Source organism: Salmo salar, chromosome ssa06, assembly GCF_905237065.1.
Source record: "Salmo salar chromosome ssa06, Ssal_v3.1, whole genome shotgun sequence".
NCBI classification, from domain to species: Eukaryota; Metazoa; Chordata; class Actinopteri; order Salmoniformes; family Salmonidae; genus Salmo; species Salmo salar.
In genome coordinates, this window is record NC_059447.1 from 45,667,286 (window position 1) to 45,688,901 (window position 21,616).

A 21,616-nucleotide genomic window follows, 5' to 3' on the forward strand; every position below is an offset into this window, starting at 1 on the left:
TGAGAGAGTGTGTTCTAAACTTTGGGTGGAGTTACTCTCACCAGACGGAAGGAACGGAGCACGGACAGACCCTCGACGTTGGCCAGCCCCAGCTCCACCAGGCTCATTGTCACAATGATGCTGTCGAAGATGTTCCACCCGACCTGGAAGTAGTAGTACGGATCCATGGCGATAAGCTTCAGCACCATCTCTGCTGTGAAGATTCCTGTGAAGACCTGTACAAGAGATGAGAGAGGGGGGGCCTAGTGAATTATATTGAAAACTGTGCCATGTGTAGATATGCAGATTCTGCACTGTAACCCTGCATTTTTAACATGATCAATTTGAGAGAGAGATTTCTAAGGTATCCTTATCATGGCTTCAGAAGAGGTGAAGTGGAAGAGCATCATTAAGGAAGGTAACTCACCAAGTTCCCCACACTCAGCACTTCTTCAAACTCTGGTGTCATGGGGTAGTGCTCCATGGCCATGAACATGGTGTTGAGTACAATGCAGATGGTGATACCCAAATCCACGAATGGGTCCATCACTATGAAGTACATCCACTTCTTGAAAGTCACCCAGGGCACACAGCAGTTCCATTTCAGGAATATGTCTGAACACTTGTACCAGCAAGGCGGACAAGGTCTCAGTTCCTCCTCCAAATCTGTTGGAATGAGGGTAAAGGAGGAGGCTGTTAGTTATTTTGTACACAACCCTTCACGATAAGGATTTTTTATGGGTTCATGATTTGTTTTCAACCTTTATTTATTGTTTGCAGCAACTAAAGTTCAAAAATATTATTAAGGTCTATGTAGGTCTTGAAAAGTATTACTTATCTTGAGCACCTAAAGTTAAAACGTGTAAGGCCTTGGGTTGTAGGTCTTATAGCTAAAGAAGCTGACACAATGCGCCATCAGTGCATTAGATGGGAAACTTTGATGATGAAACTCTGCATAACTCATAAAATAATATAAAAGAAGCCGTTGCTCTAATACAGTAGCCAATTGGAACACAGGTATTGGTGGATATCACAGTCCTATACATCACATTCCAGTCCCACACAAGGATTCCTTAGGACATTTCATTTCTCGTATACAGATCCATTGCGATTTGTGACAGTTACCGTCCATGGCATCTTGGCTGTAAACACTGGATGAACTGGGTGTCTTCTTCTGCAGGCCTACTACTTCCAGCTGGTCGTTACTCCCCTTCAGACCACTGGCGCTCTTCAACACAACAGCAGACTGTAGAACAAAGAGAAACAAGACACACTTAACCATCAGGCGCATAGCAACACACTTAAAAAATATATCTATATTTTACCCCTTTTTTTTCTCCCCAATTTCGATCTTGTCTCATCGCTGCAACTCCTCAACGGGCTTGGGAGGCGAAGGTCGCGTCATGCGTCCTCCGAAACATGACCCGCCAAACCACGCTTCTTAACACTCGCCCGCTTAACCCGGAAGCCAGCCGCACCAATGTGTCGGAGGAAACACCATTCACCTGACCACCGAGGTCAGCTTGCAGGCGCGCGGCCCACCCCAAGGAGTCGTTAGAGCGCAATGAGCCAAGAAAGTCCCCCCGGCCAAACCCTCCCCTAACCCGGATGACGCTGGGCCAATTGTGCGCCGACCTATGGGACTCCCGATCATGGCCGGTTGTGATACAGCCCGGGATCGAACACGATACAGTGCCTTAGACACTACTGCGCCACTCGGGAGGCCAGCAACCCACTTTTTCAGAGCCAAACCGAGCCTAACCAAACCAAGCTGTACTGAGTTGGTTATGCATTCATCATTGTTCCTAAAACCGTCCTGAAAAGGAAAATGTGAATAAACAATATCCGAGCCAGCACAGTTTGGTTCAGGTCGGCACATTAGTGTGAAAAAGGTAATAACATCAAGAGCACAGCAATCCATCTGAGCCATGCAGCTCACCTCCTGGTCTGCCAGGACCTTGTGGGCGTTGGCACTGATCATGAGGCCTCCATTGGAGTCCTTTATAGCCTCGCTATAAAGGCTGGAGGATGTACACGCCTCATCAGCAACCTCTTGATCTGCCTTTTCACCTTTCTCTTTCTTAGACGTTCTACTGGACAGTGACGTCTGACTGCCAGCAATTTCAGCGTGTTCATGGTGTTCATGATGCCTGTCATGTCTCTGTCAGTCAAATAATCAGTCAATCATTGACCAGAATCAAACAAACCAAGGACGAGAACGACCAACATGAGCAATAATCTGCAAATTAACACTTAGTATGATTACTAGGTATTTTTTGTATTCATCAAGTTCGTTAGACATTTGAATCTAGAGTTGAATCGACTAACGAAATCTTACTCTATCAACGATCATCTGATCAAAGAGTGCAATTTATTGTTTGTTGATTGGATTTATATATAGGGACTTTTCTTCCCAGATGCTCAAAGCACTTTACATACATAGTAAGTTGATCACACCTCTTTGACCTCTGCGTCTCTCCTTTCCTTCAGTTGCACCATGATCATGGCATACTCCTCCTCCTTCTCCTTGGCCTCGGCCATGGTGGCCTCATTCTGCTCAGCATACGCCATGGCCACCACAGCCAGGATCAGGTTAATCAGGTAGAACGAGCCCAGGAAGATCACCACCACAAAGAAAATCATATAGGTTTTCCCTGCTGAGCGAAGAGTCTATGGGTAAGGGGGGGGGGGAAACGGCCAGTTAACTCACCATGAAACCGAGTGAGTACTCTTTCCGTATCAATATCCCTGATGACACATAAGATTGCAATCTCTCAAATTCAATCCTGGTCTACCGGCTGATGTTACAGATGTAAATTTCAGGAAATGTCAGAAGCAAATACATCTCTATGTCGTTGTCATCGAAGCACATGATGTATACGCACCAGCTGGAATAGATTTTCCCAGAAGTCCTGTGTCATGAGCCGAAATAGGGCAAGGTAGGCCCATCCAAAACTGTCGTAGCTTGTGTATCCATAGTTGGGATTCCCTCCGGCCTTCATACACGTGTATCCTTCAGGGCAATTTCTGTCAAAATGCCAATGAAGTGGCACAACACATTGAATGGGACTTATGATCTTCAGCATTCAAAGATATGTTATATTTTAATTATGTTAAAATACTTTACACCATATATTGCTTTATCAACAGAGACAAGGCAAGATTATAAAGCTACCCATATGCTCAACTCTGATATCCCGAAAAACCTACCCAGCATCAGAAGCGTTTCCACAAAGAAGAGGGTCTAACATTCCAGGAAGGAAGTAATGGTTCACTGGAGGAAAACAGAGAAGGGACCTCCATTAGAGAGTGCATCAAGTTGATATACAGTGCATTCGGAAAGTATTCAGCCTCTTTAACTTTTTCCACATTTTGTTACCTTACAGCCTTATTCTATAATTGATTCAATTGTTTTTTTCCTCATCAATCTACACACAATATCCCATAACGACAAAGCAAAAACAGGTTTTTAGATTTTTTTGCTAATTTATTTAAAAAAATATATCACATTTACATACAGTGGGGGAAAAAAGTATTTGATCCCCTGCTGATTTTGTACGTTTGCCCACTTACAAAGAAATGATCAGTCTATAATTTTAATGGTAGGTTTATTTGAACAGTGAGAGACAGAATAACAACAAAAAAATCCAGAAAAACGCGTGTCAAAAATGTTATAAAATTATTTGCATTTTAATGAGGGAAATAAGTATTTGACCCCTCTGCAAAACATGACTTAGTACTTTGGTGGCAAAACCCTTGTTGGCAATCACAGAGGTCAGACGTTTCTTGTAGTTGGCCACCAGGTTTGCACACATCTCAGGAGGGATTTTGTCCCACTCCTCTTTGCAGATCTTCTCCAAGTCATTAAGGTTTCGAGGCTGACGTTTGGCAACTCGAACCTTCAGCTCCCTCCACAGATTTTCTATGGGATTAAGGTCTGGAGACTGGCTAAGCCACTCCAGGACCTTAATGTGCTTCTTCTTGAGCCACTCCTTTGTTGCCTTGGCCGTGTGTTTTGCGTCATTGTCATGCTGTAATACCCATCCATGTTATTCTGTCTCTCACTGTTCAAATAAACCTACCATTAACATTATAGACTGATCCTTTCTTTATCAGTGGGCAAACGTACAAAATCAGCAGGGGATCAAAAACTTTTTTCCCCCACTGTAAGTATTCAGACCCTTTACTTTGATGAAGCCCCTTTACCAGCCCCTTTACCAGCAATCACAGCCCTGAGTCTACTTGGGTATGACACTACAAGCCGGGCACACCTGTATTTGGGGAGTTTCTCCCATTCTTCTCTGCAGATCCTCTCAAGCTCTGTCAGGTTGGATGGGCAGCGTTAATGCACAGCTATTTTCCGATCTCTCCAGAGATGTTCGATCGGGTTCAAGTCTGGGCTCAGGCTGGGCCACTCAAGGACATTCAGAGACTAGTCCCGAAGTCACTCCTGCGTTGTCTTGGCTGTGTGCTTAGGGTCGTTGTCCTGTTGGAAGGTGAACATTCGCCCCAGTCTGAGGTTCTGAGCACTCTGGAGCAGGTTTTCATCAAGGATCTCTCTGTACTTTGCTCAGTTCATCTTTGCCTCGATTCTGACTAGTCTCCCAGTCCCTGCCGCTGAAAAACACCCCCACAGCATGATGCTGCCACCCCCATGCTTCACCGTAGGGATGGTGCCAGGTTTCCTCCAGACATGACACTTGGCATTCAGGCCAAAGAGTTTAATCTTGGTTTCATTAGACCAGAGAATCTTGTTTCTCATGGTCTGACAGTCTTTAGCTGCCCTTTGGCAAACTCCAAGCGGGCTGTCATGTGTTTTCTACTGAGGAGTGGCTTCCGTCTGGCTACTCTAGCATAAAGGCCTGATTGGTGGAGTGCTGCAGAGCTGGTTGTCCTTCTTGAAGGTTCTCCCATCTCCACATAGGAACTCTGGAGCTCTGTCAGAGTGATCATCGGGTTCTGGTCACCTCCCTGACCAAAGCTCTTCTCCCCCTATTGCTAAGTTTGGCCAGCTCTAGCAAGAGTCTTGGTGATTCCAAACTTCTTCCATTTAAGAATGATGGAGGCCACTGTGTTCTTGGGGACCTTCAATACTGCATAAAGGTTTTGGTGCCCTACCCCAGATCTGTGCCTCGACACAATCCTGTCTCGGAGCTCTACGGACAATGCCTTCGACCTCATGGCTTGTTTTTGCTCAAACATGCACTGTCAACTGTGGGACCTTATATAGACAGGTGTGTGCCTTTCCAAATCATGTAATCATGTAATCAAATCATCAGAGCAGCTCACAGATCACTGCACCTGTACATAGGCCATCTGTAAATAGCCCATCCAACTACCTCATCCCCATACTGTATTTATTTATTTATCTTGCTCCTTTGCACCCCAGTATCTCTACTTGCACATTCATCTTCTGCACATCTACCATTCCAGTGTTTAATTGCTATATTGTAATTACTTCGCCACCATGGCCTATTTATTGCCTTCCCTCCCTTACCCTACCTCATTTGCACACACTGTATATAGACTTTTTCTCCTGTATTATAGACTGTATGTTTGTTTATTTCATGTGTAACTCTGTGTTGTTGTATGTGTCGAACTGCTTTGCTTTATCTTGGCCAGGTCGCAGTTGTAAATGAGAACTTGTTCTCAACTAGCCTACCTGGTTAAATAAAGGTGAAATAAAAATGTAATAAAATGTCAAATCAATTGAATTTACCACAGGTGGACTCCAATCAAGTTGTATAAACATCTCAAGGATGATTAATGGAAACAGGATGAGCTCAATTTCGAGTCTCATAAGTAAATAAGGTATTTCATTAAAAAAAAAAAAAATTTAAACCTGTTTTCGCTTTGTCATTATGGGGTATTGTGTGTAGATTGCTGAATAAGGTTTTAAAGTAACATTACGAAATGTGGGAAAAGTCAAGGGGTCTGAATACTTTCCAAAGGCACTGTACTTAATATCATATAGTACTGTGACAAAATCCCAACTAATATATAGTTAACGGTTCAGTAAGTCATTATCAATTCCCTGAATCAATGTGCCATCAAAAGCCTGTCACTACCTTAATCATTGATGTATGCATTGTCCCACGTGCTGTTGCCAAGCTCTGTGTCATTATAGCCCATAGTTTTACTGAAGCATGCATTTTTTCTATTTCTTATTGAAATGTGTATACTACTTACAGAAATGTATATACTTATACAGATTTATATACTTATTTAAAACTATCATACAGTAAGTGCCATGATAAATTCCCAATTAATATAATATAATGGTTCATTAGGCCATTATCAACTCCCCTTCCACACATCAATGTGCCATCAAAAGCCTGTCAATACCTTTATCGTCGATGTATGCCTTGAAGTCCCACGTACTGTTGCCGCTGTTTGTGCCATTGTAGCCCATAACGTTATTAAAACCATCAGTGTCGTTGAAGGCCATTGTGATGTTGTCCATGTTGGTAGAGTTTAAACGCCATTCCACAGGGGGCCAGTAAACACACTTCTGCTTCAGGTTTCCCATGAACAGTTGAAGGCCGACCAGAGCGAACACAGCCAGGCAGAACACTGTTAGGATCATCACATCAGCCAGCTTCTTCACTGACTGGATCAAAGCGCCCACAATGGTTTTCAGACCTTAAAATAACAAAAAAAATCATTCAAATAATCTGTGACCTGAAAACTATTTGTCGAAGAATGAATAACATAACGTTGAGAATATTTGATTGTGCTTGATATCCTTGTTCTCTGTATGGTGTCATTAATAACCCATTTTTTTATTGTGTAGCTTGCAGAGCATTGTGCTTATAATATAATAACAGATGCCATTTAGCAGATGCCTTTTATCAAGGTGACTTACAATACAGTGCGGGAATATAACCCAAAACAACCCTAGGGTTGCTAGCACCACACACTTTCCAACTGAGGTACACAGGACCCAAAGCAGGTGCTCAAAAGCAGGTGGTGCAGTAAACAAACACACCCCAGTGGGATTTGGACCTTCTTATGTGACACGTACCGGGAATTACTGTGATTGTTTTAAGGGCTCGGAGCACACGGAACGTCCTGAGGGCAGACACGTTGCCCAGGTCAACGAACTCTGTGAGGTACCTGCCGAGCACAAAACATGACAACACAACCACACATTAGAATAGAGGAGTTGGCAGTTGATGTGTCAGCTGAACAAAAATCTGTTCAGTTTCATGGACTTTAAATGTACATTTAATACCATTGGCTCAGTTGTTATTCTAACATAGAGGATCAGAGGGTTGCTATGGTAAAAGATATGGTTTAGCGGAGGATATGTTTAGCTCAGGGTAACTGTCTACTTCTAGAGCCAAATGGCAGTGTTATCTGTAAACTGACTGCAGAAGGCAGGAGTGTGACTAGACTAGTAAGACACCATATGGAGATTTGGTTATGAAGTGGCATACGTCATGATGTGGCTGGGACTCACCAGCAAAAGTTTCAATGTTTGAAGAAGGATGACACTTACAAAAATACATTTGAAAGAAACTAGATCACACTGGGCTCCACAGAAACAAGCTCTGTTTCAGATTTTGATAGTAGGATCCTTAACCCACTTATAAGTACAGTAACTCAAATATTTGTAATCTTATATTTACATGATTGAAACTAGCTGGATGAACTGTATGGTGTTGCTTTTCATCGGGGCTCCAAGGCCATATACAGTACTGTCATAGTGCAGCACTTTGGACCGCCACAGACCTTCAGCCATTTGGTACTGGGACAAACAAAACCCGGGAAGGAGGTGAGCACCTATAAATAGACCCAGAGTGTGGTGTGTGACCGTCCTTTGCAAGTGGACAAATATTTTCATTCATTGGGGCTCCATGATGAAGCGAGGCAAGCGGTGTAGAAGGGCATTATGGAGAGAGAAAGAGTGAGATAAAGGGATGGAGAGATATATTTTATATTTATATTTGAGTCATTTTGCAGACGGTCTTATCCAGAGCGATTTACAATTAGAACTACTTAGCCAAACAAAATGAAAACTTTGCTGCTTTAAAGAAAAGGAAATACACGCAAGCTTTGTACTGTTTACAAAAGACTAGTCGATCTGAGTCACAGAGTTCACACTTTTAGCAAATTTCTGACCCTGGACGAGACACGGGGCAGGGAACATGTCCACAATAATGACAGGGAAGTGTCATGGTGGCAGAGAGTTCCATTTCAGTCCAGTCAATTCAGGAAATGGATTGACATTCCCGTTATGAATTAAACGTTTCCCAATATTTCAACTTTGGTGAGTACTGAATTTCACCTCACTTCCTGAATTGACTGAGTTGAAATAGGACTCGACCTAAGGTGAGTGCACAGGTGTGAGGATCGGAGGCAGGGGGGACTAGTCCTTTCTAGGTGGTTTTGAGCAAATAAAGTTGTATTCTAGGTGGTTTTGACCAGGTCGTGGACGTGGAAGTCATCGTCGTATTTGATGTAGTAGACAGAGGGTTTAGAGAGAGAGTGAATGGGGAGAGAAAGAGAGAGTACATGGGGTGCTGGGGCCTGGGGGGAGGAGAGATAAGGAAGCAGACAAGGCCAGGGTCAAACTCATTAAGCCATTGGAGATGTCCTTTGACCTTCCTGACCTTTGACCTTACTCATTCACTCATGCACACAAAGAAACACAAATACACACACACTCTAACACCTGCCCCCGTGTCTAATAGTACTGCGCTGACGACTGACGGCAATCACTCTCCCAATACTCACGCCATGCTGATCACCATAAAATCCAGCCAGTTCCATGGATCTCGAAGGAATGTGAAATCTCCAACACAGAAGCCTCTGGACAACACTTTAATTGTTGCCTCAAAGGTATAGATACCAGTGAAAACATATCTGTAATGTAAAAAGAGGGGAAGAGAGAGAAGCTTTATAAAATAGCTTTTGGTGAAACTTTGTAGTGGTCAAAATTACTCTCAATAATGTTATGACCAACCTTTTAAATAATGACAAAAAATCACTAATATTTATATGAACATTTACATATTTTTTTTAAGTGCCCCCACCCCAAAATGTAGGTACTGACTTGAAAATACATGGGATGCTGAAGCAGTCAATATAGTTTTCACAAAACATTAATAATCTCCTACGTAGGTTTGAAACTTACTCAACAGTTTTACTCCATGCCGGGGGGTCACTCATCGTCATGAACACACAGTTGGACATGATTGTTAACATGATGAACATGCTAAATAATGTACCCATATTAAGGAAATAACATGGCATTATAATGGCATTCAAATCTAATTCTATGGACCAATTTAATTAGTCCATTTTTTTATAACAATTATTTTATTATTATAATTATATTTTATTATATCTTTGATTCATATGAATATAGTAATCAGTAGTCGCTAATGGGTGACATACTGGATAGTAAAAATCTTTAATACTACTAAAATCCCATTATAAAATCACTACCATTTTCCATCGAACGGCAGCTTCTGATACGAGTAGGGGGAGAGGTATGTTTCCTCATCAACAATTCACGGTGTAGCGAAATTGAAAACATCTCGAGCTCCTGTTCACCCGACCTGTAGTTTCTGATGCTAAAACTCATTCTAATTAGATCAATTAGGTGTGTTGTAACTGTTGCCAAATAATGACATTAATGTATATTGCTAAGGATGTGTGAGTAGGGTGACTCGCCTAGCAGGTCTCAAACCCAAGCCACCAGCGCCAATGACGAACACCCTAACCACTGTCCCAATAAGGTATATCTCTAAGGCATGTGCTTATTGGGCCAGTATAGTTAGGCCCTGTCCAGAACAAACCCTAACCCCTCCTCCCTAGGCACATATGTAGATCTGAAATAACTTTATATGCATAAGTAATAGGCTGAATGCACTTTGAAGCAAATCTCAGCTCTGTTAAAAGTACACCCAAGACAAACTTTCATTGATCCTAGTGATTCAGGAGTATCCTTAAAAAAGGTTAATATGCCCCACCAACATCAGACAACTATGCAGAAAACCCTTACATTTTGAAATAAGTAAATCAAATCAATAATGAGAGAATAGTCAAATTAACTGAGAACTGACACAGACATGATGGTGTAGCAGGAAGATCTGAACGCCGTGAGCCATGAGGTTGTGAGTTCAAATTCCAGGTGTTGAATAATAATTACTGTATACACTGAGTGTACAAAACATTAAGGACACCTGCTCTTTCCATGACATAGTCTGTCCAGGTGAAAGCTAGGATCACTTATCGATGTCACTAGTTCAATCCCCTTCAATCAGTGTAGATTAAGCGGAGGAGACAGGTTAAAGAAGGAGTTTTAAGCCTTGACAATTGCGACATGGATTGTGTATGTGTGCCATTCAGAGGGTGAATGGGAAAGACAAAAGATTTAAGTGACTTTGAACAAGATAAGGTAGTAGGTGCCAGGCACACCAGTTGGTGTCAAGAACTGCAACGCTGCTGGGTTTTTCACACTCAACAGTTTCCTGTGTGTATCAAGAATGGTCCAGCACCCAACATACATCCAGCCAACTTGACACTGGGACAACTGTGGGAAGCATTGGAGTCAACATGGGCCAGCATCGATGTTGAACGCTTTGGACACCGTGTAGAGCCCATGCCCTGATGAATTGAGGCTGTTCTGAGGGCAAAAGGGCATTCCCATGAAACGTGTCTAGAACATTAATATTGTATATACCATGGCATTGTTCAATACTCCTTTCTGATTGGCTTGAAGGACATTCTAGAGCATTTATTATTTCCCTATAACGCACTGTATATTTGCACGGTAGAATTCAATGGATATAGTTCATTCTTACATGTTCTATGTTTGAGCTGCTTTTGAAAGCAAAAGTCGAATTGAAAACAGTATTGGTATTGTTGAATTCGATTTTCATAATAGCAAGCTAGGGCTGATTGTTTGGTTAGCTAAACTCGCAAGTCTGTTTGTTTGGTTACCACGCAACAATTGCAGCTGTCTAGTTGAATTGCTAGCTACTTCAGTGAATGTTGAACACATTTCTACCAGTAAATGAACACATTTCTAGTGGCAAATCTGTTCAAATATAGCCAGGGTATAAAAGGGATAATCAACTCGGGGCTCTATGCGTTGTCTAGAAAATAATGTAACTCCATGGAGTATGTTTTGTGGGACATTGATGGAAAATTCTCCTAACCCTCAGAAAACTGGACACATGAATGTTCTTGCAACGTTCCATAGAACACATCTAGAAAATTAACGTTAAATATTCTGTAACCACGTTATAGATATGTTCTGTTTGACATTAAGTTAATGTTCTCCTTACTCTACCATCAAAACATGCCAAAAAGATTCTCAGAAGGTTTTTGCTAATATAAATTGAATGTTCCCCTAACTAACAGAAAACTGGACACTCAAACATTATGGGAACATTACGGGTAACATTACAAAAACGTTCTTTCTCCCTAGAATTGTTAACTGGGATGTAAATAAAAATATCTTCGATAAGTACAAAGCCATCCCCCTTCCCCACTTCAGGCAATTAGATCACGTCTCTCTGTTCCTACTCCCTGACCTACAAGCAGCAACTCAAGAGGGGGACACCAACACAGAGAATAGTGGGGAGCTGGACAGAGGAGGCAGACTCAATGCTGCAGGACTGTTTTGAGAATACTGATTGGAATATATTCAAAGATTAATCCACTCAGGACTCATCCACTGACATTGAGGAATATAGACTACCTACTCATTTCTTTATTTTTACTATTTTCTACATTGTAGAATAATAGTGAAGACATCAAAACTACACTGCTCAAAAAAATAAAGGGAACACTTAAACAACACATCCTAGATCTGAATGAAAGAAATAATCTTATTAAATACTTTTTTCTTTACATAGTTGAATGTGCTGACAACAAAATCGCACAAAAATAATCAATGGAAATCCAATTTATCAACCCATGGAGGTCTGGATTTGGAGTCACACTCAAAATTAAAGTGGAAACCACACTACTGGCTGATCCAACTTTGATGTAATGTCCTTAAAACAAGTCAAAATGAGGCTCAGTAGTGTGTGTGGCCTCCACGTGCCTGAATGACCTCCCTACAACGCCTGGGCATGCTCCTGATGAGGTGGCGGATGGTCTCCTGAGGGATCTCCTCCCAGACCTGGACTAAAGCATCCACCAACTCCTGGACAGTCTGTGGTGCAACGTGGCATTGGTGGATGGAGCGAGACATGATGTCCCAGATGTGCTCAATTGGATTCAGGTCTGGGGAACGGGCGGGCCAGTCCATAGCATCAATGCCTTCCTCCTGCTGACACACTCCAGCCACATGAGGTCTAGCATTGTCTTGCATTAGGAGGAACCTAGGGCCAACCGCACCAGCAAATGGTCTCACAAGGGGTCTGAGGATCTCATCTCGTTACCTAATGGCAGTCAGGCTACCTCTGGCGAGCACATGGAGGGCTGTGCGGCCCCCCAAAGAAATGCCACCCCACACCATGACTGACCCACCGCCAAACCGGTCATGCTGGAGGATGTTGCAGGCAGCAGAACGTTCTCCACGGCGTCTCCAGACTCTGTCACGTCTGTCACGTGCTCAGTGTGAACCTGCTTCATCTGTGAAGAGCACATGGCGCCAGTGGCGAATTTGCCAATCTTGGTGTTCTCTGGCAAATGCCAAACGTCCTGCACGGTGTTGGGCTGTAAGCACAACCCCCAGCTGTGGACGTCGGGCCCTCATACCACCCTCATGGAGTCTGTTTCTGACCGTTTGAGCAGACACATGCACATTTGTGGCCTGCTGGAGGTCATTTTGCAGGGCTCTGGCAGTGCTCCTCCTGCTCCTCCTTGCACAAAGGCGGAGGTAGCGGTCCTGCTGCTGGGTTGTTGCCCTCCTACGGCCTCCTCCACGTCTCCTGATGTACTGGCCTGTCTCCTGGTAGCGCCTCCATGCTCTGGACGCTACGCTGACAGACACAGCAAACCTTCTTGCCACAGCTCGCATTGATATGCCATCCTGCACTACCTGAGCCACTTGTGTGGGTTGTAGACTCCGTCTCATGCTACCACTAGAGTGAAAGCACCGCCAGCATTCAAAAGTGACCAAAACATCAGCCAGGAAGCATAAGAATTGAGAAGTGGTCTGTGGTCTCCACCTGCCGAACCACTCCTTTATTGGGGGTGTCTTGCTAATTGCCTATAATTTCCAACTGTTGTCTATTCCATTTGCACAACACCATGTGAAATTTATTGTCAATCAGTGTTGCTTCCTAAGTGGACAGTTTGATTTCACAGAAGTGTGATTGACTTGGAGTTACATTGTGTTGTTTAAGTGTTCCCTTTATTTTTTTGAGCAGTATATTAAATAACACATATGGAATCATGTAGTAACCAAAAAAGTGTTAAACAAATCAAAATATATTTTATATTTGAGATTCTTCAAATAGCCACCCTTTGCCTTGATGACAACTTTGCACACTCTTGACATTCTCTCAACCAGCTTCATGAGATAGTCATTTCATGCATTTCAATGCATTTCAATTAACAGGTGTGCATTCTTAAAAGTTAATTTGAGGAACTTCTTTCCTTCTTAATGCGTTCGAGCAATCAGTTGTGTTGTGACCAAGTAGGGAGGCATACAGAAGATAGCCCTATTTGGTAAAAGCCCATATTATGGCAAGAAAAGCTCAAATAAGCAAAGAGAAATGACAGTCCATCATTACTTTAAGACATGAAGGTCACTCAATCCGGAAAATGTAAAGAACTTTGAACGTTTCTTCAAGTGCAGTCACAAAAACCATCAAGTGCTATGATGAAACTGGCTCTCATGAGGACCGACACAGGAATGGAAGAGCCAGAGTTACCTCTGGTGCAGAGGATAAGTTAAATAGAGTTACCAGCCTCAGAAATTGCAGCCCAAATAAATGCTTCACAGAGTTCAAGTAACAGACACATCTCAACATCAACTGTTCAGAGGAGACTGTGAATCTGTGAATCAGGCCTTCATGGTCAAATTGCTGTAAAGAAACCACTACTAAAGGACACCAATAATAAGAAGAGACTTGCTTGGGCCTAGAAACACGTGCAATGGACATTAGACCGGTGGAAATCTGTCCTTTGGTCTGGAGTCAAAATTTGAGATTTTTTGTTTCAATCGCTGTGTCTTTGTGAGATGTGGTATGGGTGAATGAATGATCTCCGCATATGTATTTCCCACCGTAAAGCATGGAGGATGAGGTGTGATGGTGTGGACGTGCTTTGCTCGTGACACCGTCTGTGATTTATTTAGAATTCAAGGCACACTTAACCAGCATGGCTAACACAGCATTCTGTAGCGATACGCCATCCCATCTGGTTTGCGCTTTGTGGGACTATCATTTGTTTTCAACAGGACAATCAACCAACACACCTCCAGGCTGTGTAAGGGCTATTTGACCCAGAAGGAGAGAGACAGAGTGCTGCATCAGATGACCTGGCCTACACAATCCCCCGACCTCAACCAAACTGAGATGGTTTGGGATGAGTCGGACCGCAGAGTGAAGGAAAAGCAGCCAACACGTGCTCAGCATATGTGGAAACTCCTTCAAGACTGTTGGAAAATCATTCCAGGTGAAGCTGGTTGAGAGAATGCCAAGAGTGTGCAAAGCTGTCATCAAGGCAAAGGGTGGCTATTTGAAGAATCTCAAATAGTTTTGATGTCTTCAGTATTATTCTACAATGTAGAAAATAGTAAAAATAAAGAAAAACCCTTGAATGAGTAGGTGTTCTAAAACTTTTCATCGGTAGTGTGCATCGTCAGTCACAGGTTTCATTTGGAAATGTTTTGATGATATTTGTACCCACAATAACAATAGGGACATACCGAACCCAAAAACCTTGGATGAACAGAGATATCTGTACCATGCTGAGTGCCCGTACTGCAGCATTCAATGTCAGCAGAACAAACCCAGATGACTCGGTGGCTTGCGACACGTACAAGGCAAGAAGATACGAGCTCCGCAAATCCATTAGGGAAGCAAATAGATAATACAGACTCAAAATGGAATTGATGCTTGACAACTCAGACTCGTGACGCATGTGACAAGGACTAGACTATCACGGACTACAAAGGCAAATCCAGCAGTGTGGTGCCCACCGAAGCCTTCCTCCCAGACGAGATTAACACCTTCTATGCTCGCTTCGAGACAGACAATACCGATCCATCCAGGAAGAGTCTAGCTGCTCCGGACGACCAGGTGCTTTTGCTCTCCGAGGCTGACGTGAGGAAAACTCTCAAAAGAGTGAATACTCTGGCCTGGATGGCATTCCTGGGAGTGTGTGCTGACCAGCTGGCAGGTGTCTTCTCTGACATCTTTAATCAGTCCCTGTCCCAGGCTGTAGTCCCTACCTGCTTCAAAGAGACTTCCATCGTCCCAGTGCCCAAGAAAAACAAGATGACATGCCCAAATGACTATCGCCCCATCACGCTCACCCCGGTCGTCATGAAGTGCTTCTAGAGGCTGGTCATGGACCACATCAAGGCCAGCATGCTAGGCACAGTGGACCCATTCCAATTTGCCTACCGCTCCAACAGATCCACAGAAGATGCTATTTCCATTGCTATTCACACGGCCGTAACACATCTGAACAAAAGGAACACCTATGGGAGGATGCTGTTCATTGACTACAGTTCAGCATTCAACACTATTGTTGACACCAAGCTCAGAACTCTGCGTCTGGACACCACTCTCTGCACTGGATGCTGGACTTCCTGACGGGCAGACCACAGACTGTGAGGATTGGCAACAACACCTCCTCCACACTGACTCTTAACACAGGGGCCCCCCAGGGGTGTGTCCTCAGCCTTCTGCTGTACTCCCTGTTCACAAAAGATTGTGTGGCTTTGCACGACACCAACTCCATCATCAAGGTTGTAAGCCTGAACCAACAATGACGAGTCAGCATATAGGGAGGAGGTAAGTGAACTGGCATTGTGGTGCCAGGACAACAACCTCTCCCTCAAAGTCAGCAAAACAAAAGAGTTGATTATTGACTTCAGGAAGCAGAGAAGGGAACATGTCCGATCCACATCAACAGGACTGCAGTAGAGAGACTCAGCAGTTTTCAGTTCCTCAGTGTTCACATCACCAAAGACATGACATGGACCAACAACCCCACCACTCTTGTCAAGAGGGCGCAACAGTGTCTCTACTTCCTAAGGTGGCTGAAGAAATTTGCAATGCCACCCGGGTCCTCTTCATATACTACTGCTACACCATCGAGAGCATCCTGACTGGTTGCATCACGGCCTGATACAGGAATTGCTCCATCCATGACTGCAAGGCCCTCCATCCAGGACATCTACTCGAAATGGTGATGAGGAAGGCCAGCAGCATCATCAAGGACCCCACACACCCCAGCCTTGAGCTGTTCACTCCCTTACGGTCGGGCACATGGTATCGGAGCATGAGGTCTGATAACAACAGGCTCAGAGACAGTTTCTATCTACAGGACATCAGACTGCTGAACACTGCTGAACTGGACTAACCTGCTCTGATTCTCAACACCTTTGCGCACGCACGCATGCACCATGCACGCACGCACACACACACACACACACACACACACACACACACACACACACACACACACACACACACACACACACACACACACACACACACACACACACACACACACACACTTCTTGGACTCTGAACATTCAGCAGGATCCTAAGTTATATTTATTTATAATGTAGATCAGTGAGATACTTGTATTGAAAGGATATGAATGTATGAGAATTTTGATGGATCCTCTCCTGAGAATACTGAAGGGTGTTAGAATATAGCAGGCAGGCTCAGCATTAAACCTGAAGATTGTATTCCCTTTGGTGATGACAATAAAGGTCTGAAAAACAAGAAGTAAAGATTAGTGAAGAAGTATTTGAAGTCCAATATTATCTTTACTTTAATTGAATGTATTGATATTAGCAAAATAGAGTTTGTTGTAATTGTTGTAAATCAGAGGGCATTTACCCTCTGAATAATAACAATATAATAATATTACTTGGAAAGTGTAAATACACATCTGATTTGAGCTTATTGTAAAGGAAATAACTTTGTGATGATGTCTGGTTATGTGGACACTCAGTCCTCAGGCCACTAAGGGACATGGGCTGCAGTGCTCACTTTGTGTGATTTGTAGAAAGGATCCAGTTCCTCCAGAGGCGTGTTGAACAGCTCAGGTGGCGGGTCTCCGTAGATGAATGGCAGGGCCTTGCCGGCCTCCAGGTCGACGGCTGGCTTTGGCAGGTCCTCCTCTGCCACCTCCGAAAAGGTAATAAAAAAAACACGATTACAAACACTTTACCATTTGTTACGAGCACTGATTTTGCGGATAGCAGCTATTTTGAAAGAAAGTTTTACTTGCAATGGCTTGACTGTGATATATGGTCATTTTAACTACCTTATTTAAATCCACTGATCGTAAAGTCACTCTGGAATCTGGATAAGTGTCTGCAAAATGACTAAATGTTAAATGTACCTCAATGTTCAGGGCCTTTTTTCTCTCCTGCTCCTCTGCTTCCTCGGCCATCCGCCTCTCGATCTCCGCCAGCGACTCAAGGGTGAAGCGGCGAAACACTTCGGTGCCTGTGGGAGGGAGCAGGGCGACCATCTTGGCATTCTGCTGGGCGAGAAATGCAACCACACCGGGGTCTCTCAGCAGGGTTTTTTTTTTTAATGTAACCTTTATTTAATTAGTGTGCTGTGAGTTGGAGGGATGGATCAGGAAGATGAAAAGATATTAGGCATGAAAATATACATCTTTAAAATGCATTATAACATGTTTTGGCATATTGTTTCATAGGGGTATTTCATGGAGAGGGACAGGTACAATGAGAAAAGACTGGGTGAGGACACTGTGCAGCAGCTTCAGCTGAAATGTGAACTCAGACATGTGGGTCCTTTTCTGTGTTTTTGAGCAGCCAAGCCTTCATCTGCACTTTTTACAACAATCCGTAGCCTTGAAACCACTTTACAGAATCCTCTTCCCTTTCGGCAACGGAAACTCATTTACAATGACAAGACGACCTCTAAATAATACTATTTTGACCATACCAAGCAGTGTGGCTGGTGGCTCCACAGGTGTGCACGTGTTCTGTCACTCATGGGGACACTACGTCACCGCCAAATCTAAGGGTAGACCTAGAAAATTAAAGCCACTTGGGTGCTGCCATAGAGTTACTTTAGAAGTGCCCATCCAAGAAGGCTCAAGGTCATTGGCCACAGATAAAATTACGTCAAATCAAGTTATATGTACAGTAGCTTTGATTGGACTGATCATGTCAACATCATACTTTCAAAATCTTAGCTATCAGTCATCATCATGAATCAAGTCAACAATCTACTGGCAAATGAAGAGAATTAATGAAGAGAAATTATAGATAAAACGTATCGGTGCTCATCGGCCATTGGACATAAAAACTGCACAAAAACTTGGAAATCACAAATTCAACAATGAGTGGTTTGGAAGGAATCAGTGACAGTGGCTAACTCTGCAAGTATTGCAAAGTAATCACTAGCCTGCAATTCAGTGGAGTGGCTGTGTGGTCCCAAATCTGGGATTAATGGTTTAAAATTATAAACATTTAACATTGTCCATTCTGTCAATGTAGCATGATGTGTGCCGCACTCAAAATAACTGTTAACTCGGAACTGCGAAAACTTGACTTCAGTGAGTTCAAGACAAATGAGAAGTCGGGAATAAACAAGCTCCGACTGGGAAAATACGTTTTGAACGGTCATCCAACACGAAAATGTAAATCTGGCATCTTTCTAGAGCTACGACCTGAAGTTCAAAGACGTCATCATGATTCAACCTTGTTTTTTTCCCGAGTTCCCAGTTGTTTTGAAAGCACCGTAAATCCAGACAATGCCAGACGTTGATGACAAAATTTGCCCACGAAGGACCGCCTAGTCACCTTCCTGTTCAAGTGAGCACAGCACAAGAAGGTGACTCCAAAAATATATTGTATGCTGCTGCATAAATTATGTAATATACCAGGGAGATATGTAAACTGTAGCCAGGATATGCACATGTAGCCTATAACCTGTTTTAGAGAAATGTAATCATTGAATATTGTAAGAGGTTTCATTGTCTGCTTATTTGCCCCCTTTATTTATTGTAAAGTGGTTGTTCCACTGGATATTATAAGGTGAATGCACCAATTTGTAAGTCGCTCTGGATAAGAGCGTCTGCTAAATGACTTAAATGTAAATGTAAATGTAAATGTAAAATTTATCCTACATTTCTGACTTGGTGTACAGGGAGAACACAGTAAGAACGGCCCATGTTCTGAATTCTGTCGCTGTACATTTCAAAAGTGCTAAACAAATAGTTATATTGACTACATCCGTCCTAGCTTGCTCATTAATGTCATAATCAAAATTACGGATTGCCTCTTATCTGCTTGTCGCCCCCTTATGCCATAGTTTGTACATCTCAATTGTCATTAGAAACCACAATCGTTTAAACAAGTCAGCCATATCAGCTATGTTTTTTTAAAAGGCAGTAAATGAGGCTGAATGAAGTGTTTCGCTGCCAGACAAGGCTCCGCTGATAGCCAGGTGTAGCAGTGGTAAGATGTTGGGACTGCTGTTGGGACAGCTTTATGTAGGCCCTAGCAGTTTGTAACTGTTATAGTGCAATTAATGTATTGATTAGTGTTGTGTTGTGGCTTTGCTGGCATGCATCCCACTTTTATTTGTATTATTTGCCCCACCAAGATTTACAGTTGAAGTCGGAAGTTTACATAGACCTTAGCCAAATACATTTAAACTCAGTTTTTCACAATTCCTGACATATAATCCTAGTAAAAATTCACTGTCTTAGATCAGTTAGGATCACCACTTTATTTTAAGAATGTGAAAAGTCAGAATAATAGTAGAGAGAATTATTTATTTCAGCTTTTATTTATTTCATCACATTCCAAGTGGGTCAGAAGTTTACATACACTCAATTAGTATTTGGTAGCATTGCCTTTAAATTGTTAACCTTCGGTCAAACGTTTTGGGCAGCCTTCCACAAGCTTCCCACAATAAGTTGGGTAAATTTTGGCCCATTCCTCCTGACAGAGCTGGTGTAACTGAATCAGGTTTGTAGGCCTCCTTGCTTACACACACTTTTTCAGTTCTGCCCACAAATTTTCTATAGGATTGAGGTCAGGACTTTGTGATGGCCACTCCAATACCTTGACTTTGTTGTCCTTAAGCCATTTTTCCACAACTTTGGAAGTATGCTTGGAGTCATTGTCCATTTGGAAGACTCATTTGCGACCAAGCTTTAACTTCCGACTGATATCTTGAGATGTTGCTTCAATAAATCCACATAATTTTCCTTTCTCATGTTGCTATCTATTTTGTGAAGTGCACCAGTCCCTCCTGCAGCAAAGCAACCCCACAACATGATGCTGCCACCCCCGTGCTTCACGGTTGGGATGGTGTTCTTCGGCTTGCAAGCATCCCCCTTTTTCCTCCAAACAAAGATGGCCATTATGGCCAAACAGTTCTATTTTTGTTTCATCAGACCAGAGGACATTTCTCCAAAAAGTACGATCTTTGTCCCCATGTGCAGTTGCAAACCACAGTCTGGCTTTTTTATGCGGTTTTGGAGCAGTGGCTTCTTCCTTGCTGAGCGGCGTTTCAGGTTATGTCGATATAGGACTCATTTTACTGTCGATATAGATACTTTTGTACCTGTTTCCTCCAGCATCTTCACAAGGTCCTTTGCTGTTGTTCTGGGATTGATTTGCACTTTTTGCACCAAAGTACATTCACCTCTAGGAGACAGAACGCATCTCCTTCCTGAGCGGTATGACAGCTGCGTGGTCCCATGGTGTTTATACTTGCGTAGTATTGTTTGTACAGATGAACGTGGTACCTTCAGGCGTTTGGAAATTGCTCCCAAGGATGAACCAGACTCGTGGAGATCTACAATAATTTTTCTGAGGTCTTGGCTGATTTCTTTTGATTTTCCCATGATGTCAAGCAAAGAGGCACTGAGTTTGAAGGTAGGCCTTGAAATACATCCACAGGTACACCTCCAATTGACTCAAATTATGTCAATTAGCCTATCAGAAGCTTCTAAAGCCATGACATCATTTTCTGGAATTTTCCAAGCTGTTTAAAGGCACAGTCAACTTAGTATATGTAAACTTCTGACCCACTGGAATTGTGACACAGTGAATTATAAGTGAAATAATCTGTCTGTAAACTGTTGGAAAAATGACTTGTGCCATGCACAAAGTAGATGTCCTAACTGACTTGCCAAAACTATAGATTGTTAACAAGAAAATTGTGGAGTGGTTGAAAAACTAGTTTTAATGACTCCAACCTAAGTGTATGTAAACTTCCGACTTCAACTGTACATGCTAAAATCGCCACTGATGCACGCACACACAGACGTCACGCTGGGTTACTGAACAACTAATAAAAAAAATATAAAAAGTTATGTTCCAGTTGATAAATCAAGGAAATACAAATTTGTATCATATCATTTCTCAAAACTTCCAGTTGCAATAATTGTAAAATAATGCTTTGAATATCTGCTTTGCTGTACTCTTCACAAAATATTGACAAAATCCAGGATAAAATCATCACAATTGAATATATGTAGATA

At 42.7% G+C, this 21,616-nt stretch overlaps 1 protein-coding gene across 2 annotated transcripts in view; it reads right to left on the minus strand.

Annotated features, from left to right (window-relative positions):
* Positions 1 to 21,616, minus strand: part of LOC106607460 (sodium channel protein type 4 subunit alpha B) — a 55,772-nt gene that overhangs the window by 21,970 nt on the left and 12,186 nt on the right. The window contains exons 2-15 of one of the 2 annotated variants that reach the window (XM_014204434.2): positions 17,483 to 17,623; positions 17,128 to 17,265; positions 16,728 to 16,846; positions 9,119 to 9,208; positions 8,719 to 8,847; positions 7,004 to 7,095; positions 6,325 to 6,621; positions 3,190 to 3,253; positions 2,865 to 3,006; positions 2,437 to 2,649; positions 1,919 to 2,140; positions 1,105 to 1,225; positions 407 to 645; positions 42 to 215 (exon numbers count right to left, since the gene is read on the minus strand). In XM_014204434.2, coding sequence (XP_014059909.1) covers positions 42 to 215; positions 407 to 645; positions 1,105 to 1,225; positions 1,919 to 2,140; positions 2,437 to 2,649; positions 2,865 to 3,006; positions 3,190 to 3,253; positions 6,325 to 6,621; positions 7,004 to 7,095; positions 8,719 to 8,847; positions 9,119 to 9,208; positions 16,728 to 16,846; positions 17,128 to 17,265; positions 17,483 to 17,614 — 2,172 coding nt within the window. In that variant the 5' untranslated portion in view covers positions 17,615 to 17,623. Of the gene's footprint in view, positions 1 to 41; positions 216 to 406; positions 646 to 1,104; positions 1,226 to 1,918; positions 2,141 to 2,436; positions 2,650 to 2,864; positions 3,007 to 3,189; positions 3,254 to 6,324; positions 6,622 to 7,003; positions 7,096 to 8,718; positions 8,848 to 9,118; positions 9,209 to 16,727; positions 16,847 to 17,127; positions 17,266 to 17,482; positions 17,705 to 21,616 lie in introns of both variants that reach the window. The other variant, XM_014204433.2, reaches the window with a different exon arrangement.